The 20920-nt window shown below is 41.2% G+C and overlaps 2 protein-coding genes across 2 annotated transcripts; both read right to left on the bottom strand.

Annotated features, from left to right (window-relative positions):
• Positions 1-219: 219 nt before the first annotated feature.
• LOC132248282 (olfactory receptor 5AR1-like) lies at positions 220-1167 on the bottom strand. Its single transcript, XM_059721321.1, has one exon. It carries the CDS (start codon positions 1165-1167, stop codon positions 220-222), a length of 948 nt encoding a protein of 315 aa, XP_059577304.1.
• A 15622-nt stretch (positions 1168-16789) lies between these two features.
• Positions 16790-17740, bottom strand: LOC102566040 (olfactory receptor 5F1-like). Its single transcript, XM_006260501.2, has one exon. It carries the CDS (start codon positions 17732-17734, stop codon positions 16790-16792), a length of 945 nt encoding a protein of 314 aa, XP_006260563.1. The 5' UTR covers positions 17735-17740.
• Positions 17741-20920: the final 3180 nt, after the last annotated feature.

Genomic DNA, 20920 nt, shown 5'->3' with positions numbered 1-20920 from the left:
AAGTTACACAAGTTCATATACTGAAGCATTGTGACATCTCTTCACTTGACTGGGTTTCCAAACTCTCATTTATAGGATAACTAATTTAAACTCCATAAATCTCCCCGTTATGAAACCAGATTAATTCCCCTCAGGGCACGTCCTTCTTTTCCAGACAGATTTACAGGTCATTTATCCACTTATATATTTTAACCAGATAATGAAGTCCAGGTTACTTTTTTATACGCAGTTTCCCAAATTAATATTCCTACTGATGCCTTTCCTAAAGGCCTCCTTCACCTCCTTGTTCCTCAGGCTGTAGATCAGGGGGTTCAGCATGGGGATCACCACCGTGTAGAACACTGAAGCCACCTTGTTGTGTTCAAGGGAATCAAGGGTCGATGGGCGCAAGTATGTAAACAAAGCAGTCCCATAGAATATGGTGACAGCTGTTAGATGGGAGGCACATGTGGAGAAGGCTTTGCTTCTGTGCTCAGCAGAATGGATCTGTAGGATCGTGTAGAGGATGTAAGCATAGGAGATGAAGATTTCCAGGGAAGTGGATAAGCCAATGAGAGTGGCAAAAACAAACAGCATGATCTCATTGATGTGGGTGTCAGTGCAGGAGAGCTTGAGGAGAGGGTGGATATCACAAAAGAAATGTTGGATCTTGTTAGAGCCACAGAATGATAAACTAAAGGTGCAGCTAACTTGTACAATGGCACTGGTGAGGGCAGCTATGTAGGAACCAGTTACAAGCCTCAAGCAAACCATGTGGGACATCACTGTACTATAAAGCAGGGGATAACATACAGCCATGTAGCGATCATAGGCCATCACTGACAACATGATGGCCTCCACAGTCACAAACTCTGCACAGAGAAACATCTGCACGATACATCCAGAGAAAGAAATGCTCTTCCCATCAGAGTAGAAGGTTGCCAGCATTTTGGGGGTGATGGTAGAAGTGCAGCACATATCCACAAAAGACAAGTGGCTCAGGAAAAAGTACATGGGGGTGTGCAGCTGGGAGTTGGCCCTGAACAAAATGATCATTCCAAGGTTTCCCATAATGCTTACAGCATAGATTACTAGAAACATCACAAAGAAAGTTACCCGCAGTTTTGGATGATCCATTAATCCCAGCAGGATGAACTCTGTCACCTCAGAATCATTTCCCTCAGCCATGTGAGGAAGAAATTTACCTAGTGGGGATGAGAGAGCCAATATGAATCATGGACAAACAAAAATGATGAAGTGCCTACTCTCAGTGAATGATGTATTAACTGTGCTCACTTCACTCCAAAACTGATCTGATGAGAAAGGTATGATAAAAATAGCACACCATACTTTGTTGAAATTGTGCATTGACATGGTTATGGGATTGTGTTTGTGTATGAATGCTAGTAGATTTTCCTGAACAGGTCAAGCAGGAAGCAATAAATATTTTTTTAAAAGTCATTATCAGCTTCCATGATTTGCTAAGGAGTAAGGCTAGAATTATTAGATTGGTGACTATCCCCACCTATCCCATCACATTGGCAATGAAAGACCCACCCCCACCCCCAGTGGACATGGAGAGCCATTGACCACCATCTTCCTTAAGCCATGCTTTTACACACTATAAAACAGTTTATCATGTCCTCACTTAGTCTTCTCTTTTCTAGATTAAACAAATCGAGACCCATGAATCCTTCCTCATAAATAGCTTTCTCTAGACTTACTGTCATTTTTGTTGCTCTCCTTTAGACTCTTCCTAACTTCGCTACTTTCTTCTTAAAGTATGGTGACTAAAATGACATAGTATTTCAGCTGAACCTTTATCAGCAATACATAGAAACAATTACTACCTTCTATGTCTTATATAAGGCCCTCCCAGGATGAAATTTGCCTTTCTTACAGAAGCATCATACTGTTAATTCATATTTCATTTGTGATCTGCTTTAGCTGTTAGGTCCTTTTCCTTTTTACCACTTCCTAGCCAGCTATTCCTCTTTTTCTATTTCTGCATTTGATTTCTCCTTCCTAGGTATAGTTTTACACTTACTTGCCTTTACAAATTCCATCTCATAGATTTCTAACAACCACGGAAATTTATCAAAATAATTTGCAGTTCTGATGCTGTTCTCCCAGCTTTGTATGTTTCTAACATCCAATGAATTAATGAATATATTGAAATTAAATCTGGAGAGGACTATAGCAGACCCCTCTAAAACAGACTAAAAGAATCATAGGTAATTATAGTTGGAAGGGACTTCAGGATGTCATCTAGTTGAACCTCAGCATCCTTCCATTTTGACAGAAAATCTTTGATGATAACTCTTGGGAAAGGTTTCTAAAACAACTGTTATACCTGAAGTGCAGGTAGATTTGAGGTTTCTGGGGCAGCGACAATAAATGAGACATCATACTATTCCAACCATCCAGTATACATTGATTTATTGACAGATTAAACAAAGCAAAACAAAATGATAAGATACATTACATGTAGAGTAAGTAGTCTTTGTTCGGCAGCATTGCTGGCCAGACTAAGACACCAGCAAAGGGGATTCTGCTCACCTGCACAGTGGTATCTTCTATTCTGTGATCCCTGTTGCTTTTCACATAGCCTCTTCTTTTATACTTTTCAGTCCCTTTGTTTGCTGTCATCCAATCAAATTATACCTTTCCTTCTTACATCACTTGTTGCTTCTTTGTGTTCAGCATATATTTTTAATATTTTCTTGTGTCTTCTGGTTGTCTTTACTTATTTCCTCTCCCCCCCCCCACCCAGCAATTTTATGAGGGTTATTTACATATCAAAAAGAGGCATCCAAAGGCGTTATCCCTCATTAATTCTGCCCAGACAGAAATTTTCCCATTTTGGTCAGTCTAGACTTATTCTGTTTCAAATATAGATATTTCCTCTTTTGGTGATCACCTTAGGCCTCCATATGATCCCTATCATTACCTTAACTTTTGGCATTTCAAGCATTATGTTAGTCTCTGCATAATGCTGATCAAGCTGAACTGTGGTTTTATAATTTGTTATATAATGTGCTATCTATCTATCTATCTATCTATCTATCTATCTATCTATCTATCTATCTATCTATCTATCTATCTATCTATCTCCTCCCCCACCCCTTATGGTCAGTCTAGACACATTCTGTTTGTGTTAGTCTTTACATAATGCTGACTTAAGCTCTACATTTAACATTATCTTTTTTTATTATACTATTGTCTGAAGCCTTATAGTTGACAGTTAGTCTTTGTTGCTGTATAATTACTCTTATATTGTTTCACAGTCTAAAAGGGTTACTGAAGGTTACTCCATTTGCAAAGGCAGCAGCATCAAGCAGGTTTCCCAGAAGCTTTTGGGCTTGACAGATCTTCAGGAGTCCAGGGTTACTTGCAAAATGTTCCATAAGCTGCTTATTTCCCTTTGGTGGCTCAAATTTATTTGTAGCCACTGTATTATGAGCACTATGCAGCACTGGTTTTAAGTTTCTTCCAATTTAAAAGCAATAGTGTTGGAACTTGAAACTTTTGGAATGTCACTATTACTTTTAAAGGGGGAGGAACTCTGCCAGCCATCCTGAGCAAAGTATGGCAACACTGGGCTACACATTAGAATAAGTCTCATTGCAGCCTGATTATTGCCCATACCTGCATATCATTTTGCATTTTGTCTCTAAAATGTCTTTATCTGACAGCAAAGGCTTATGTTCAATTATGACTTGTACATTGTTCATAATGGGGTCAGGGGAAATATGGCTTGAGATACCTACATGGCATTCCCAGCATTCCAAGTGACATTCCATTCAGTGATCATTAATCTATTTCTTATGAGGTTTACTTCCTCCAGACAAAATAAGCATGAATGGGTTTGGGAGGAACCAGTGGTGTTCCTTCCCACTTCACCCTTCCTGTATAATGAGCTATGCCTGCAAATGGTTGACTGTAACACTTATATTTTCATAAGGATTGCTCATCACTGATGTAAAACCACCATCACTTTCCATAACTAAAAGCATCCAGAAAAATGCCATGATTCTGGTCTAGTATGCACATAGGATATGGCAGCCAGGACTTCCTAAGAGCAGTCATTACTGGTCAAGACAGCATTTGTTTTACCCCACAACTAATGGCATTGTTGCATAATTTTACTTCATAGGTTTCATAGGAATAAGATCTAGGCCAACTGCATTTTGCAGCAAATTTCTTTCATTTAATCATATCTAGTCCTTCAATTTGCACATCAATATGCACATTCCAGTAACCCAAACTAGAACTACATAGTGAAGGACTAGAGAGACCACAATTAGATGTATCAGCATGTTTAACACTCCTGTAGCTGATAGGGACCGTCCTAACAATATTTCCCAACACCGGTATTCTGTTGCCTTTTTAACACATTTTAATATATGATGATCCTGTCTACATCATGGTGTATTGTTACCATGACCTTTTCAGCATTTCTTTGAGCTTCCAGCAGTTTTACTCACAATGCTGGGTGATCAAGCAATTGTCTTATCAATGTTAGATTCATACCTAAATACAATGATTCAATGTAACTATATGTACTACAACTGGATTTGATAATTCAATTAACAAACATCGGAGTTTCAATTTCAAAATTGCATCCTTTAACCTGCAACACATGACAGAAACAACCTCTCAAGCATATCACATACAAAGGCATAGTTAACCATGATTTTTGAAACATCATCCTAACACAAACACACCTCTTTTCATTATAGATAATGGTAAAACTGTTATCTCTGGCAGGATCTATCTCAAAATATCATTTGCCCTTGTCATGGTTACAGGAAATTAATCATTTTTACAACATGGTCTTCACATATAAATCCCAGACCATGAACAACTGTGCAAACACCTAAATTAATGGATTTCCAGGTAACATTATAATAATCTCATCGCTTATAATCAGTGGATACATTACTGATCCATTCACACTTAAACCCAGCTGATTCAATGGATACATTTTTAACTTTTGTGCTTGCATAATTGTAATCACAGAATGATGACTACATTTTGGTCTGGGTTAATTCTGAAGTTCACTAGCTTTGACCAAGCTTCATAAGTTCTTTTTCCAAATAGACATTGTCCCAAATTATTTTCCTGAATTCACTGGATAAAATGCCATTTTCACCTTCTTGGATCGGTTTTGTCAATAAAGTTTGTACCCATGTTTGGGCATCTCTATACATGCATTAAAGTGCCATGATTACAGATCATTAAGTTAAGTACCTGTAATCACAGAATCATAGAAGTAGGGTTGGAAGGGACCTTGTAGATCTTCAAGTCCGACCCCCTGCCTGGGCAGGAGGAAAACTGGGCTCAAATGACCCCAGCCAGGTAGGCATCAAGCCGCTTCTTAAAGACCCCCAGGGTAGTAGCTAGCACCACTTCCCTTGGAAGTTGGTTCCAGATCCTAGCCGCCCAAAATGTGAAGTAGTTCTTACGGATGTCTAATATAAACCTACTCTCCAACAACTTGTGGCTGTTATTCCTTGTTATCCCTGGGTTCACTAGGGGAAACAGGGTCTCCCCCAAACCCTTCTGGTCCCCCCTAGTGAGTTTATAGATGGTCACCAGGTCCCCCCTCAGCCTTCTCTTGTGAAGGCTGAACAGGTTCAGGTCCTGTAGCCTCTCATTGTAGGGTCTGACCTGCTGTCCCCGGATCATGTGGGTGGCCGTCCTCTGGACCGTCTCAATGTTGTCCACATCCCTCTTGAAGTGGGGTGCCCAGAACTGGACACAGTACTCCAGCAGTGGCCTGATCAGTGTCGTGTAGAGGGGGAAGATCACCTCCTTGGCCCTACTTGAGATGCACCTGTGGATGCGCGATAAGGTCTGGTTAGCCCTGCCGACCGTGACCTTGCATTGTCAGCCCATGTTCATCCTGGAGTCAATAATGACTCCAAGATCCCTATCTGCCTCCGTGCTTTCAAGAAGGGAGTTTCTCATCTTATAAGTGTGCTGCTGGTTACTAATGCCTAAGTGCAGCACCCTGCACTTGTCAGTATTGAAACGCATCCTGTTTTTGTTAGCCCACCCTTGCAACCTATTCAGGTCTTGCTGCATTCTTTCCCTCCCTACTAGTATGCCCACCTCACCCCAAATTTTGGTATCATCAACAAATTTAAACAGGTTGCTTTTCACCCCGTTGTCCAAATCGCTGATAAAGAAATTGAACAGTGCGGGCCCAAGGACCAAGCCCTGGGGGACTCATCTGCCCACTTCCCCCCAGGTTGAATATGACCCATCCACCACCACCCTCTGAGTACGATCCTTCAGCCAATTTGCAATCCATCTGACTATGTAGGCATCGATGCCACAGTCACCTAGTTTTTTAATGAGGATGGGGTGGTCGACAGTGTCAAAGGCCTTGCTGAAGTCCAGAAACACTACATCCATGGCGACACCTGCATCCAATGCTTTTATGATCTGATCGTAAAAGGCAATCAGGTTGGTCTGGCATGACCTGCCCCTAATGAAACCATGCTGGTTGCCCTTGAGCATCATCCCCAGATGTGCTCATTGATGATCTTCTCAAAGAATTTCTCCAGGATTGAGGTAAGACTGACGGGCCTATAGTTGCCCGGGTCCTCCCTCCTCTCTTTTTTAAAGATGGGGACCACATTGGCCATCTTCCAATCATCTGGCACCCGGCCCGAACACCACGAGCACTCGTAAAGCCGTGCCAAGGGCCCTGCAATAACCCCTGCTAGCTCCCTCAACACCCTGGGGTGGAGAGCATCTGGACCTGCTGATTTGAACACATCCACCCCCTCCAGAAGCACTCTAACCCAGTCCTCCTCAACAATTGTAATAACAAGTACTAACTTAATGCACCCTTAATTGGTGATATGGTACAGTAGCACTGGCACATTTTTTTTACATGATGCTAAGGCACAGTAGATTAATTCTACTGCACATTAGTGCATTCACACAGCTTTCACTGTAATGTACTAATGCACAGTAGAATCAGTCTGCTGTGTTTCTAGCATCTCGTGTAGATGTGCCACTTGTGTCTGAATGCACCTGAGTAATAAATATGCATTAGTTTGCTAAGTATACAGTCTATTTATTATCAGCTGATTCATTTTTATTGATTTTTCTCCCACTGGGGTGATAGCGATATAGTAAATAGATTACTCTTTCCCAAGACTGTGGGGGAAGAGTTCAGGGCTATGTTTAACTTCCCAAGCTTGTTTCCTGTGCTATGCAATTTGTTTGCTAGGACTTCCTCACTTTTGCTGCTTAAAATTCCCATCCCAATTCCTGTTCCTCCCAAGACCATGCCTAATGCATCTATTTTTTTTTTTTTTTCTGAAGAGGGCTGCAGACTCTTATGCCTTTTTATGGCCCAAGCAATCCATCCCTCTGCCAGTGGACTTAAACATGGGGAACAGTTTGGATTAGCTTTAGTCACGTTAGTGGTATCTAGGGAGAGTATGTTCTTTTTCAGGGACTGCCTGGTTTCAATTAACATTTCCTGTTTATGTTTTACCACGTAAGCTCCTACTTTCTCCAGGTTAGTCTCAGAGAAAATAGCAGGTTTTCCAAACTAGACGATGAACACCCATTTTCTGCTCCAATTTAAATACATGTATAGTGGCCTAAAAATTGTATCAGATTTGCATGTTCATTTTCATTTTCTGGACATTCACTATCAAGTGGCTACAGTTCCCATGATTTACCTTTGAGCTCAATTACCTGATGGTCACAATCAGCTGTATTACTGATCAATATCTTCACTGGGACACTTTAAGGATATGGTTACAGGCTCTTTATATATAAAACACCCTTTTATTTATACTTTGATCTCAGGGTCCTCCACTTTGGTTCACAAGGGCACTTGCTACTTAGGCTCAGTACAGACATTCAAAAACCTTGAGCCTGAATCAATTAAATCTTTGCAGATTAATCTAATCTATTGATTCCAGAAATGCAGCCATGTGCCAGCAGTGGTTCAGGTTAGAAGTTGGGGGGGCACTACAGCAAGCCTTCAGTTCATTTTAACAGTGGCCAGAAGGCTGGAGGGAATCTGAGGGTGGGGAGCAGGTTGGGGAGGAGGTGGGCCCCAGCAGGCTGATTAGGAAGGGGCTGAAACCCCCACCCTAGCCTGCAGAAGGGGGAAGTGGCTCCTGCCAGGTATTTCCCCTCCCCAACAATTCACCACTCAAGCAGTGGGGAGCATGGCCAGATGCCAGTCCTGGTGGCAGCCTGAGGCAAATGGGGCTGGTTGGATGGGAGGGAGGTTTAATCCCCTCTTCCCTCTCCTCTTCCACCGGCATGGGACCCCAGGTGGGGTCTGCCAGGCAGAGGCACAGCAACCCCTGTCAGGCATTTTCCCCTGCTCACCACTCAAGTGGCAGGAGGCATGGCCAGCCCTGGCAGCAGCCTGAGGCAAAGTCAGGGAAGGAAGGGGGATTAATCCTCTCTCCTCCCCTTCCTCCCCCCCCCCCCCAACCACTGGCATGGGACTAAGCAGTGAGTGGAGGAGAAATGCCTCATGAGCTGCTCTGCCCCTGCCAGACAGAGCGGGCTGTGTGCCCAGGCTGATTTCCCACCCCCACTGCATTGACAGTCAGCCTTCAGTGCTCTAGATACAGAGCAGAGGGGCAGGGCCAACCCTGCTCTGCTCAAGCAGACAGCACAGCCTAGCCCAGGGCTGCAAAGCATCCTGGGAGACTGTGATTTAATTTGAACCAGGAAGGGGTCTTGGACAGATGTTCCATAAACCCATTTGACCTAAATCAATTAAGTCTGATACTGCATTCAACCAGGTTTATCTTAAACCAGTTTCAGCCATTTTCAAACTGGTTTATGTGCACTAAGCTTATGTTCTGTTACAGGATTAAACCAGTTTCTGACCACTTAAACCAGTTTGTGTAACTCCTGTCTCTAGCCTTAAGGTTTAAATGTTGCAGGCATATGGACTCACATGCAGATGGAACATCTCAAGGAAATACCCCAATGCAGGCTTCTTCTGACTCAGCTCCTGAGGTAACTTGTAACATGATGGTTGTTTGCTTTTTGTCATCAACATCATCCCAATAGAGTAGTACCGAGACCCAGGTTATGGGGGGTGGGGGGAGGAGGTATAAAATATCCCCATATCCCATTTTTATTGCTCCAAAATTGTTGACAGTGACCTTGAAGCAGTCTCAGGGTAATGCTCACCTGGGTTATTTGCCATGGTTCCAAAGGTGATAACTTAGGATTCCACGTATGCCTAACTTGGTTTGCTTGGCCTATTGTGGTTCAGTTTTACAATGCTATTTTGAGGTGATGTTAGGTTGCCCTGTCTTGTTGTCATGTGTCATGCATATATAATTCTTCTGCAGTACAACATTTTCCACATGCACAGCAGGAAATATTTATGACAAGCAAAATAAAGCATACAAGGTTAAAAATAAATTATTCCACTTCATGATTTACCATCCATCTGGTCAGGTCATTAATGCCAGTCTTCTGTAATAAAACAAAACAAGCTTCTTGCAAGATTAATAATTATATGGTCCACAAGTCTTTAATTTCCTTTCCATTTCTTTAACTGTGAAGAATGGAATGATTTCCATTTGTTTCCTTGCCCTTGGTATTTGATCTCCAATTGATATACAGTTGGGTTTGCTTCTTTACAATATGGACTGGGCCAGCCCACACTGGAGCTAAAAATTGGGGGCAGGGGACAGGGTTTGCAATAAACACGGTACATCATCTGATCTCCCACTTCCAACTCAGTTATTTGGTGTAAAGGCCCAAAATGTTTATACATTTGTTTTTTGCTTTCTTCTTAAGATAATGGCCATTTAACAACACATTTCAGCCAGCACCTCCAGCATTTATCAAATTCTTTAGTGAGCACCTGCAATTGCATGCTCTCCGTTAAATGTTGTGTTATCCACCACTGCTTGGGAAGATTCATGTCATGCCTGGCCTTGGCCTTTTATGGAAATACCCTATGGGTGGCTATTGTTCCTCCTAAGGCCATCAGTATGACAAGTAACTTCATATTCTAGTGTTTTTGTTTTTTCCCCTGCTACCTTACTACTGTTCGCAATCCTGTCTTTATCATCCTATTAGTCCTTTCCACTAATCCTGAGCACTGTGGATGTCCTGCTATATGTAGCCTCTGTTTTATGCCAAAAGCTTGACACACCCTGTTTACTACACCTGCAACAGATTCTTGATCAGAATCTATTTCTTTTGGGAGTTTCCAGTTTTGAAAATTCCTGTTCTACCAAAGCTTGAGCTGAGGTCAATTCAGTATTGTTCCTGGTTGGGATTGCCTCAATCCACTTTGTGAAGCTGTCTACTATTACCAAGCAGTACTTGTTTCCATTTGCAGTTTGTGGTTGGAGGCTTATGTAGTCAAATTTGAATTCTAGCCTGAGGTCTCACTATGCATTGATGAAAAAGTGGTCCCATATTAACTTTCTGATCAGGGTTATTGACTGCACAGGGCAGGCAATTACGTACAGACTGCATTACATATTTTTATAGGTTGAGTCACTATCCTGTGGCCAGACTCATTGGAGCACTCATTCTTGGATCTCCTCCTGCACTCAATAAAGTGATTGACTCACTTTGCACAGCAGAGGGCACAATCCACACAGGGAGCTCATTTCCTTTCTTAGTAAGTGCTATTCAGGTGGGCTTTTTTTTTCCAAAATTGTGTTTCCCCTTGTTGTTTTTGATCCATCAATTCCTGAACAGTTATATCTTGCACCAAGTCTGAAATGGTAACCTTATTCCTATGGACCCCAGTGGCTATATTCACAACACTACCACCACCTCTCTCTGGTCTGGCTCATATGTTAAACTCTTTAGATCCCTGCTTTGCTGCTTTATCGGCCTGATTATTCCACTTAGCCTCCTCTGTTCCCTTCTTATGTGCCTTTACGTTGCCTAATCATACTTCTCCTGGCCACCCATTTACTAAATTCCAAACAAACCATATTTTTGCAAAGTAGGCTATTGCTTTTCCAGCAGCTGTCTTAAAGTCTCTGTTTTCCCATACCAGCATCCAGTTTACCAAAGCTTGAATAATCCAGTCTAAGTGTCAAAAAATAACAATCTTCTCTTCATTTGGGTTGTTCTCCAGAGCCAGTATCAGAGCTACAATCTCAGTTGCATGAACCAAATGCCCAGTCTCAGACACTCCCTGCTCATAATAAATAGATCTGTCCATAAACCAAATCCATGAGTCTGCCTGATTTGCTTCAGTGAGGGTAGATCCTCCTTTAAAAGGTGACTCTACCTTCTGAGTTAACTGAGGCAATGGGAACTCATGTAAGGAATCCCCTTCAGCTAGAAACCCATATGGACCTGGAGCTTCCTCTTTTATAATCTGGGCCCCCACATTTTTGTTTCAAAGAGACAGAGTCCATTTGCCAAGTGAAGATTGGACATTTTGCCTTAATGTGCTTTTTCCAGACAGCACATACTTCACAGGAATGTGTACCATTCTTACTACAATAGGTGCTAACCCAGTCAGGTACTCCCAACATTGCAAAGCCCAGAGCAAAGACAATACCTGCGTTTCACATGGACTAAATCCATTTTTACTTCAATTAAAACCCTAGAGGCAAACACTACTGGTTTCCTTCCTACCCCAGAATCCTGACACAACAAGGCTCCAATCCCTTGCACTATAGTGGCTAACTCTAAAACAAAAGACTTATGGGGTTGCGGATTGGCAAAGGCGGGAACCTGGAGCAAAGCCTCCTTTAGAGCATGCACTGCTTGTGACTTCTCAGATCCCCATTCCCAGGACACTCCTTTCTTGAGGATCTTGTACGATGGGGCTACCTTTTCAGAATACTCTTGTATGAATTCCAGGGAAAATCCAGTCCTAAAAAGGACCTCAGAGAGGTAATGTCACTTCTCTGCTACATGACATTACCTCAGAGAGCTAATGTCACTGCAGATGCTACATCACTGTAGCACGTTGCTTTGATAGTGTTGTGTCACGTGAAGATACACCCACTCTGTCCTCTCCAGCCACTCCTCTTCTGTCTCTCCAGTAATCACAATTTAATCTACTCGAGATATCAATTGCTTTTGGTCTCTTGGCTTCAAATTGTCCAGTATCTTAATAATATGGGTATGGCAAATGGCTGGAGCAGTATGGAAGTTTTGTGGTACTTGTGTAAAGGTGTAGTGCCTTCCCCTAAAAGGAAAAGCAAACTTGTAGCATTAGTCCAGATGTAAAGGTATAATAAAGAATGCATTTGATAAAACAAGGACAAGGAAAATCACTTGACTCCTGCTGCAAAGGACACCATCACTTCTGGATACATGGCCACCACAGGTGTCATGTTTGGGGTCATTCTATTCAAGACTCTATAATCTACTATGAGATGCCAACTTTTTAAATCTGCCTTTCTCATGAGCCAAACAGAACTATTGTTTATACTTAGCATCTCAATTAGCACTCCTTCTTCCTTTACAGCTTGAGTAGTCTCTGCTATACTGGCTTCCACTTCTGGATGTATTGCTTTTGGGGTGATGGGTCATCTCCTACAATCATTACCTCTCCTTCAATCTTCCCACATTCCAGTTTGTGTTTGGCCCAAAACTTCAGTGTTCATTGTGCTGTTTCCCTTACAGGTGCTGGCCAATTTGGGAAACTAAGTTGTTCCTTTGCATTTAGTGCCATACACCTATGCCCTGTGACAATGGCAGTGGTGGCATTAGTATCCTTTTTTACTTCATCATTTCTATCACTCCCATTGTGGTGTGGGTTGCTCTCCTTCACTCATGATATCACTTAACATAAACAATTAAATATTTACTGGTACAGGCGAAAAAGCCAGATGTTGTACCTCGCACATGAGTGTGCTAACATGGGTATAAAGTATGGGTATTCTGTAATGGGCCACCTCATTTCCTCCTTTTGGAGGGATATGAAAACAAAATGATGAAGGATGACTCTTGCCTTGCAAATAAAGCACTTACCTGTTATGTTGTGACACTTGGGTTTCTAGAGCTTGCAACAATAAATGTAATATTAGTTACATGAAGAGGAGCATTATCAAAAAGAAAGACTGGAAGTAGATCACCTCAGTATTTAGTACTATACTGTGGTGGTTAAAACCCTCCTTTGAGAAGTGAGCGCTAGTATAACAACACAGCAGGAAGCACAGGACAGCTGTCAAACACAGGAGCAGTGGCAAGTTTTGCTTGCTGCTGTCACCATCATCTCAATCACATGGCTGTTGATATCCAGATTTTTCATCCCCCACACCCAGTGGCACCTGGGCCGGTTACCTCTGTCACTCCACCCTAGTCATGCTACTAGAGGTGAACAATATGGGGTCTGTTCCTCACAAGCAAAGAACCTTTGTCTCCTACCTTTTTGGTGGACATTCTGAACTAGTGGGTGAAAAGGGAGCTCCTCCTCTTCTGGCAATTTGTATTTTAATCTAATCCTTTGTATTTTAACCTAAACACTTTGTTCTTCCTAGGAGTGTCTGAAACAAAACCTTACACTTTGTGTCAGACTGAGCATTTTGTTTAGAATGAACAAAATACAGAGACAGATGCACAGAGACACCTCAACCATATTTATTGAATAGAAAATAAGGTCCCTTCCCCCCTGCCCCCCCCCCCCCCCCATCAACCTGGGGGAAATAGCCTTTGTCTTACATTTGCATACAAGAAAAACACATTAAATACGCTGGCTATCTTTGAACTGCTGCTAAAAGCAACATATGTTAAGTAATGGGAACCAACTATGAAGTCGACTACATGCATCCAACACTGAGCATTACTACAAAAGACAGGGCCCATATGGGGCAAATATGCTGCTGGGAACATTTTTCATACAAAACACCTAAAATATACTACATTAACAGAATACTTGACACTCTCCCTTTGACAATAATACCTTGTCTTTCTTGCAGTCCCTTTTTTACATTAATACACTAACCTCTCACAAACCCCAACCCAGGAGCAAGCAACAACTTCAAGTCCATCCCTTGGTCCTTTTGGAAGAAAAACTGCCATTCTTCTTTCCACCATCTCTTTTCTGTTTTCTCCTTTCCCCTCTCATTTGCATCTTCATCTGCATAGTATTTAAATTGATCTATTACCAACTCAAACATTCTGTTCTGGTGAAAATCAGTCCCTTGATCAATAGTAGGTTTCTCACCTTCCATATCACTACTGTAGCACAAAGGTGTATGGTTCTTAGCCTCTGTGTCTACAGTCCTTTGGGCATTAACCCATACAACAGTATCTCATATGTTAAGTTATAGTTCATATTGAAAATTGACACACCTCGTCCCATACCCCTTGCACAAAAGATCAGTCCCAAATTCTTCAGCCCCACATCTCTCCTTCTCAGGCATGCTGCCAATCTTACCAAACCCCATTTATGCTGAATGACCTGCACAGGAAGAATATTCTGTACCATTCTCTTTCCAATCTATTATCTGTCACTTCTTTCCATGCATTTGTTATCTGTCTTTTCGTCAGTACTCCAACTATGCTTATTTTATCTTTCTTTTTTATCATATTAATAACCTCCTTATGGGCTTTCAGGCACTCTAATCCTGCTCCCTCCAGTTTATGTATCCTTACAAAGCTCTCTTTCTTTGCCTAGCAGGTTGGTGGTTGCCATGCCCATGACTTTTTCCAGTCTCCCCTGTACATGCCCCATCTTCTTAACATTCTTCCTGCCAGGTAATGGTAGAAACATGCAGTCTACCCCACCCCCTCTGTAGCCTCTTTACAGAACATACCTATAAAGTAAGTATGCAATGCTTTATTTCTGTCTCCAGCCATTTCCAACATTTTTCATAGAATTCCACTGGAAATCTCTCTCTTCCGGGTGCCTTTCCTTTGTTCCAAGCTTTTAAGCAGTCCTCCACCACTCTTATACTTAACTTCACCTCCATTTTTTTCTTTCCATCCTCTTTTCTGCCCTTTATCACCTCAAGATACACCTTCATTTTTTTTCCATGCATTCCCCTTCTTTTGTACAGCTCTTTACAGAACTGCACCACTGTGTCCAATGCCTTCACACTCTTATTTAGATTCCTTCTTCAGTTCTCACTGCTTTCAGTTCCTTTCTTCTTTTCCTCAGTTTCACTGAAAAATACTTACACCATCCTTCCCCCTTCTTCACCTAAGGTGCTTTAGTCAAAAAGATTTTCTCATCCTTTTTCCTTTTGAAGCATTCTTCATTGCATCACTTTGTCTTCCAGTTCTCCTTTTACTTGTACTCCTCTTACTGCCTCCTTTCATAATTCCTGCTCCCTTGCCTGAAGTTCTTCTACCCAGTTAACATATTTCCATTCCCCATGTAGTTCCTGTTCCTCTTTCCTCTCCCTGTTACATATAACCCCTCATTTCATAATACCCCAACTGTAAACATTGCCTCACTGAAAAACACAAGCCCTTGGTAACTAATAAACACCTCACTTTCCACAATGCAACCATAACTCTCATCAATATTACCTCCCACTCCCTAGTTCCCACTCCGTAGTTCCCCCTTCCACCAATTCATACATCACATTCTCAAAAGAAGCCCCTTCCCTCCATCCTATTTCATTCAAGAACCTCCTCACATGTATAAAAAACATTTCCAAAATATGTGATTAACTGTCTCTTCTCTACAAAATTGCTGTAGATATTCTGCGGTTCATACCAAACCACACCAATGCTGTTTCCCTTACCATTATTACCTTTTCTATAACCTTCTATGCAAGCTTCCTGTGTTCTTCCCTCCACCTTTTATCCACCACCATTTTCGAAACTGCCCTAAACTGTGCCAAAGATGCATCCCCCACATCTGTTAAACTATCCCTCATTCTAATTAACTGAAACATATTCTTTGCTTTTTGTAATCCTTCCAACCCCAACATCCCTAAACCATGTGCCTGAATAAAATCCCCCATCTGTGCATAATGCATGGTTTTCATACCCATAAGCCCATCCACATTGTCCCAAGCAAGACCAGCTTCCTAAATAGTTTCCTTCCCCAATACCTACAAAACCTCCTTGCTATCCCTCTTTCCCTTCTAGCCTCATGCACCACTGAAGAAATAAAATGCCCATAAACTAAAACATTTACCTCTGGTAACCCTTCCCCCCCCCCCTACTTTATATGTTTCCCAGCCTTGCTACCCTCTCTGTCTTCCCACCCCCAGAAAAACAAAAACAAAAAAACAAACCACACACACAAATCTCCTGTTCTACCCAGCCCACAGGGCCTATTAAAAAAAAAAATAGAACATTTATATTTATCTGCCCCTGGTTGCCTGTCAAAGATGACAAGAGCCAGGGGCAGTAGGACCCAGGGGAAGCCACAGGAGGACCCCTGCAACAGCAAGACCTGCCCCCACTATCATCTGGAAGCCCCTTCCTGGCTTCAAATCCCTCAAAACCCAATGTGTTTGTGTAATCCTAAACCCCTCCACTGCACATGTTTGGTCTTCCCCAATCACCTGCAATAGTACCCCCTTCATTCTTCCCGCGAACACCTTAGAGAATAATTTATAATCTACATTTACCAAAGTAAGTGGTTGCCAATTCTTTAAACTCTCCCTCTCCCCTTTCTTATACAAAAGTACTACTACCCCATTAGTAAAGCCCTCCCCATCTTCCCTAGTTGGTCAGTCATTGCTTGCTCTTGGTAAATCCGTGCTGGCTGTCCCTAATCAGTTGGTTCTCCTTCACAGTAGATTCCTTGAGGACTTATCCTTAACCTTTACATACAAGCAATACAGACATTACATATGTCTCTGTTATCTCCATAGTTGAAAGGGTATCAGTCAAATATTTATTATCAAAGAAAATGTGAAAACATCTTTCTGCTCATCACTCTTTTCAAGGCATCTTTCACCTCCTTGTTCCTCAGGCTGTAGATCACAGGGTTCAGCATGGGAGTCACCACCGTGTAAAACACTGAGGCTACTTTGTCTTGATTCTGTGAATACTCTGAATGTGGTTGCAAGTGGGTAAACACAGCAGTCCCATAGAAGATGGTCACAACTGTCAAGTGGGAGACACAGGTGGAAAAGGCTTTATGCCTACCTGCAGTGGAGTGGATTTTCAGGATAGTGAAGAGAATATAAGTGTAGGAACTCAAGATTATCAGGATGGATCCTGATATATTAAACCCAGCACTCATGAGCATTAACATTTTACTTGTGTGGGTCTCAGAGCATGAGAGCTTGAGTAATGAGGGCAACTCACAGAAGAAATGATCAATGACATTTGATTGGCAGAAATTTAGCCTGTGTGTTAACGTGGTGTGTATCACTGAATTGAAGAAGCCTGCAGCATACATCACAGCTGTCATCCTGAGACAGTGCTTCTGGGACATCACAACTGTGTAAAGCAGTGGATTACAGATGGCCACATAGCGGTCATATGCCATCATTGCCAAGAGGAAACATTCAGAGGTAATTAAAGCAATAAAGAGATACAATTGCACAATACACCCAATGTAGGGAATGGCTTTCCTACCCAAAAGGACATTTGACAGTGCTTTGGGGATGGTATTGGAGGAATGGCAGAAATCTATAAAAGACAGATGGCTGAGGAAGAAGTACATTGGGGTGTGAAGTTGGGAGTCAATTCTGATTAATATGATCATCCCAAGATTCCCCACAAGGGTTATAACATAGATCAGTAGGAACAACATAAAGATAGCAACTTGCAGCCCAGGATGATTAGAGAATCCCAGCAGGATGAATTCAGAGACCATGGTGAGGTTTTCTCCAGCCATTTTTTCTGGAAGTTATGATTAAATGTAGATGTGAACAGGAACATTGAAAGTAATCCGAAAGGATATTTTTGTTGACCCAGAAGAGATTTTCATGGACATTCAGATGTAGTGGAATAAGGTTGTTATAGCCCTGTTATATCATCTACATAATGCAGGATACTCAGTAAGAAAAGGGAAATGATGCGATTGTATAGAGAAGTGTGAAGGTCATTTGAGAAGGAGGTTTTGTGTCTTCATGTCCAGCCTACAAAAAATAAATATATCAATATTATAGCAACATCACAAATAAAGGGTGATAGTACTACCTGGGTATTATGCTATGTTTGTGATCCAGAACTATAAAAAAAATTAACAGATTTCTTTGGGAGGTGGGAGAGAATCCAAAATTAAAAAAAAAAAAAATGAAATCATCCAGAGAGTAAAACAAACAAACAAAAACACTAAACATCTTGAAATCTGTTTCATTCTGTTCTCAAACTGTACTAGATGTTTCTAATAGCAGATTCTGTGCTGGTTTTCAGAGTTTTGATATTTATTGTTGTTGTTACTGGTTTTAAAGGAAATATTCCCTGGGCCAATTTCTATTCCATCACCTATGCAACTAAGGGAACTCTATACAGCTAAGTGAAATTCTGTTCTACACTGTTTGGCTGCCACCTATACACATTCTGGTTCACATTCTAATTAAAATGTTCTAGCATGACTTCACTGTCATATGTATAAGCCCTCCCATGGACTTAAAAATGGCTGGTGTATTTATCTAAATCTTATTGAAAGCATCACACAGTCATTTTTAAACTCAAGGTGGCTTAACTCATGTGACAGTGAGGCACTGTAATTAGATGGGCTCTCTAGGAACTGTTCTAATTAAAACAGGGTTGACCAGAACTGTGCTAAGGTGCCTAAGTTATTTAGATGCCTAATACTGACCCTCACATATATTCTGAAAATGAAGAAAGGTTTGAAGAGCCAGTCCCAGCAAAATTAAATATTTAAAAACTTAAATGTACATACACTTTAATAGCAACTTTAATAGTGAAATATAAATTAACATATAAATGACCAAACTGCACAGGTAAGGCATATCAAGTAAATTATTACACTCCGTAACATTTTCATTCAACTAAAGAAATAATTATCATCTTCTGAAAAAATTTAAAATTATTTTTTCTAAGTCCTAAAGTTTTAAAAACCCTCCAACATGTGGCCAGCCTGATAGGGAAAAGGACTTCTCACTTACATTTCAAATTAACTTTTTATCTTAGTTCTCCTGCAGATGGGCTATTTAGCAACAATCTTAGTTCAAGTCTGAAGAATGGGACTCTTCAGCCTGGAGAAGCGAAGGCTCAGGGATGACTTGGTGCCAACCTATAAGTATATAAGGGGTGTGCATCAGGAACTGGGAGAATGTCTGTTCACCAGAGCACCCTAAGCGAAGACAAGGTCTAAAGGTCACAAACTTCTGGAAGACCGTTTTAGACTGGACATAAGAAAAAACTTCTTTACCGACTGAGTCTCCAGAGTCTGGAATAGACTCCCCCCCAGAAGTGGTGCAAGCACCTACTCTGGATACATTTAAGAAACAGTTGGATGCTTATTTAGCTCGGGAGATCTTGACCTAGCTGACTTCCTGCAACTTGGGCAGGAAGCTGGACCCAATGATTTTGCACGGTCCCTTTCAGCCCTAAAGTCTATGAAATCTGTTCATAAAATGTCCAAGGTGGACCTGGTGTTTATATTCTTTGCTTGATTAAAACATAAAAAAGATTACTAAATAAGTTTACATATAGATAATTTATAATAGATGTTACTCTAATTGATATGAATATACTTATTTTTATTCCATATCTATTCTATATATTGTCTAGTATTAACCTTAGCTAAGCATTAAATCATTACATGTAACCTAGGTGACCTTTAGCCTAGTTTCCCCCCCACCATTCCATCTTTCCTGATTTTTTTTTTAAATGGTTCACACCTTGTGACGTCCTCTGGCCTGATCATTTCCTTTGTCTTCTTCTCTTACAGATATGATGTGCTAAGGGAGATTATAGCTTCTATATCACCTGCTGTTTTTAGTTAAAAATGGATAAGTTTATATATTATAGCTCAAACACAGGAGTTCAGACCAAAGTATTCCAATTGTCCCTTCTGGTCTTTGAATCTATGTATCCACCAGCTGAATAATCAAACTGGTCTTGTGAAAAGCATCCTAGAATAAAAGAAGAAACAAACGGCAAGATCCAAGCCCGCCCTCATCCCATTTAAAAATATATATATGTTGAACAAAGTTGTTAAGCACAGTGGCTGAACAAAAAGGGCATGGGGTCCTGAAATGAGTCAAATTTTAAAATTGTTGGGGTTTTGTTTTGTTTTGCTTGGGGGGGGGGGGGGGGGTTAATGAAGACCACCATGTTTTATTTCCATATAAAATTTTCTTGGAAAATGTTGGCTTTCTCTGAATTTTTTTTTCAATATCCTCCTTCCAAAAGTAAACTAAAAGATGAGCTTTAATTTAATCTTTTTTCTTCCTGGAGTATATCTTCCAATACTCCTAGAAGATGGAGGAATTATTTACTGAGGGTGATCGCCATATTTCCTGATCTCAAAATAGGACACAGTGCTTGCTACTCCAGTACCTCGTTCCCTGGCATGGACAGTTTTCTTCAAGCTTCATTTTCATCTGAGTGGTTATGGAAGGATGTAGGGTGGTTACAGAGTGCCAGAGAGTAGAAACTGGGGGGCAGTCCCATTTTCATTCAGATAATCCTGTTTTAAACACCTGTCCCAGGCATCCTACTGAAAGCAGCAAAGGCATCCATTTGAACAAACTGATGTGATGGCCAGGACCAGATGTTTAAAATGGGACTGACCTCGTGAACATTGGATGTATAGTTATCTATGTTTGCTCCAGTTTTGTTATTTCTTGTTTCCTCTTGTGTCTTGAATCAGCTCCAAAAAGGGGGACAAATAAGAGCAAGATCAAAAAATATTTTTGAGAGCCAATAATTGCTATTTTCTCTTTTCAGCAAACATTTAGAATCCCTCTTCTTCTTCCTCTGTCTTGCCTTGTGTATGTTTGTGTGTGTGTAAGCATGCATATGTGTATGTTTGTGTGTACAAAAAAGAGAAGGTAGCAAATAAGTAGCAAAACAATGAACTATAAATATTGGAAAAGGGAATGAA

The sequence above is a fragment of the Alligator mississippiensis genome, chromosome 2, assembly GCF_030867095.1.
Source record: "Alligator mississippiensis isolate rAllMis1 chromosome 2, rAllMis1, whole genome shotgun sequence".
Classification (NCBI taxonomy): Eukaryota; Metazoa; Chordata; order Crocodylia; family Alligatoridae; genus Alligator; species Alligator mississippiensis.
Note: the sequence above shows the minus strand (reverse complement) of the source record. Positions and strands in the feature narration are given on the sequence as shown.

Bases quoted from the DNA above. Each gene is read 5' to 3' on its own strand.
- LOC132248282 (XM_059721321.1), bottom strand. From the start codon at position 1,167: ATGGCTGAGGGAAATGATTCTGAGGTGACAGAGTTCATCCTGCTGGGA.
- LOC102566040 (XM_006260501.2), bottom strand. From the start codon at position 17,734: ATGGCTGGAGAAAACCTCACCATGGTCTCTGAATTCATCCTGCTGGGA.